This window comes from Pyxicephalus adspersus, chromosome 1 (genome assembly GCF_032062135.1).
Source record: "Pyxicephalus adspersus chromosome 1, UCB_Pads_2.0, whole genome shotgun sequence".
NCBI lineage: Eukaryota > Metazoa > Chordata > Amphibia > Anura > Pyxicephalidae > Pyxicephalus > Pyxicephalus adspersus.
The window spans coordinates 141,001,199-141,003,801 of NC_092858.1; the positions used below are offsets into that span (position 1 = coordinate 141,001,199).

Below are 2,603 nucleotides of genomic sequence, written 5' to 3' on the forward strand. Positions count from 1 at the left end.
ACCAGGGAGCAAATAAACCAACCAGGGAGCAAATAAATACTTCACTATGGATTTCTATGCTTTATTTCCATGCCTAAAATAACTGGAAAATAAACTTAGTAGCAAAATAGTGGTAATGTTCTAGTGCATTTTGAGCATAGACGGAACATTATGATTTTTAGAAATTGAACCTTAATCAAATATTAACCCCCCTAGCGTTTTATTAGTGTCCATATTTCCATGCAAAAAGCGTTACTGGAAGCGTTGAATGGAAATTTATTTTACATTGTAGACTATAAGTCTTAGGCATAACTCACCAAAATATGTCCAATATTTATTAAATGTATTATTAAACTTTAAATAAAAAATCTATTAAAAAATTTTTTTTATATATATTTCCCACTGCTCCTCCTGCTTGCACCGACATCACCGGGAAACCCCGGAGATTGTTTCTGCAGTTCGCGGCTGGAGATCGAAGGGCATGTGCCGAGGACCTGCGGGGACCAGCAGGACACCGGGGAACAACGGAACAAAGTAAGTTGTTTTTTTTTTCATTTTTAAGCGACACTCAGGATTATCGGCTAGGGGGTTAAAAAGAATTGATCAATATTAAAATAGAGCTCTGAACACAGGACCGTTACTTACTTAGACTGGTATGGGTTTAAACTGGCAATTGGCACCACCTTAGCTTGAGATCCACCAGGTGTACTTAATAATCCTCCTCCACCAAACGTTTTAGAAATTCCTCTGTTCATGGAAGGAGGAGCTGTGGCAAGAGAAAAATCCATACAAGACTCTTAAGGAAGATGACTAAATAAAACACACACTAAAAGATGGAGAATTATTAAACACATAAAGGTGGATGTAAGTGACTGCAGCGTTCAGTCCCTAAGTCAGAAACCACACAAGCTTTTAAGCTTCCATAATACAATGAAGTAAAAAATAACTAAACAACCCACAAGGCTCAGGAGGAATCATTAAGATAAATTCAAGAGCCTTTAAATGGTTTGGCCTGGAGGGAAGACTGAGCCCACATATAGTGGTGTCCGCAATGCAGATATTACTCCAAAAGCCAAAATAGAGTGATGTGCCTTATGAGGCATCCCATTAACTTGAATTGTCTAACACCATGTACAGGAAAAAGAGTGATGTAATCCTAATAAAGGGCTCTAAATATATACCAAACCCACTACCAATCATAATATTTTCAGGAAGTTAGTGGTATAAAAAAAAACGCTTAAAGTCTACATACATAATTTATTTTAGAAATCTTACACTTTAAGAAAAAAAAGGCAATTCATAAAATCAACTTAGAGACCAAAATACTTTAAAAGGGTCACTAAATCCATGTAAAATGCATTTATCTAAAATCAATGATTCATGTTTTATTACTTTTTAAAGAGTAGTATACTTTAACAGCATCCTTATCAATCACCTAAATAAAGATTCTATAATAAAGCTTCAATAGCTTTAGTTAAAGTGGAGTTCAAGAAAAAAAAAAGAAAGAAAAAACTCTCTTTTTTATGGTTAGGGAAAGGAAGATTAAAACATTTACCTTTGTGGTGTCAGGGAAGACGTTCTCTCTATCCCAAGTAAATGTTAAATGCCTGTTTACACTAGTGTTTTGTTAACACACACAAATGTAACATGAATTGCATCTTTTTAAGCAGTATACCAATTGATGCAGTAGTCGCAGATGTCCACAATGTAAAAGTCTGCTCACTTTGTCACCACATACACTAAAGTGGATTGGATACAAAGTGTGCAAGTTTAAGGCAGTTTTTTTAAAGCGTTCCATATTCAAAATAATTATACAACTTATGCACTGCATCACACTTTTTTGTGCACTGTAATTGTCACAATGTATTTAGTGTGAATGGAGTAAATGGGTACATATATTACGATCAATGTATTTTGGCAAAAAACAGACAGCTGACTGTCTACATAGATGCTAACATTTCAAACTGTATAACGTGGATTTGAACAAATATTTCATTATTCAGGAGTAATTTTACCTGCTTTCATGCATGCTCTGTACTGTATGCTACATGGGTAGGTGAGCTTCCAACAAGACTATTTGGAGACTTACAGCTAACCTATGCAAAAATCTGCATCTGTTGATGTCTGCTTACTTCATTTCTGAACCTAATGATCCGTATTTGATGTATTTTGATTTGAATGTTTAGAGATGTCTCAAAATTGACCATTTCCCTTAACAGCTTTCTATTTATTTTTATAATGTTATCTCCAAATCTTCATCACGGTAAAACAAATAGGTAAATATGAACAACTTAATGTGCACAGTACAAAAGTGTGGTCTTTAAAGAGTCATTTAAAAAAAAAAAAAAAAAAAAAAAATTAGAAAGCATCAAAAGTTGTTAATAACCTAACTACAATGATGTAAAACTGGTAGGTTAAAATAGGCTGTCACACAAGTTCTAAAGTGAGACCAATAGGGCTTTTGTCCCATTTGACACCATTTAAAAAACATTATATACAATTTTAGACACAATATGAGTACAGCTAGAGCTCAAAATTTCAGAAAACTCACCTGAGTTCTGAACTTGTTTACTCTGCACAGGAGCAGGAGCTGGTGCAGGAGCTGGAGCTGCAGCTGCTGGTGT

The 2,603-nt window shown here is 34.7% G+C and overlaps 1 protein-coding gene across 1 annotated transcript in view; it reads right to left on the reverse strand.

Annotated features, from left to right (window-relative positions):
* The window catches only part of RPA1 (replication protein A1), a gene marked incomplete in the record, with an annotated part of 41,933 nt that overhangs the window by 23,697 nt on the left and 15,633 nt on the right, over positions 1-2,603 (reverse strand). Inside the window, 2 exon segments of the mRNA XM_072429267.1 lie at positions 625-745; positions 2,531-2,603. Coding sequence (XP_072285368.1) covers positions 625-745; positions 2,531-2,603 — 194 coding nt within the window.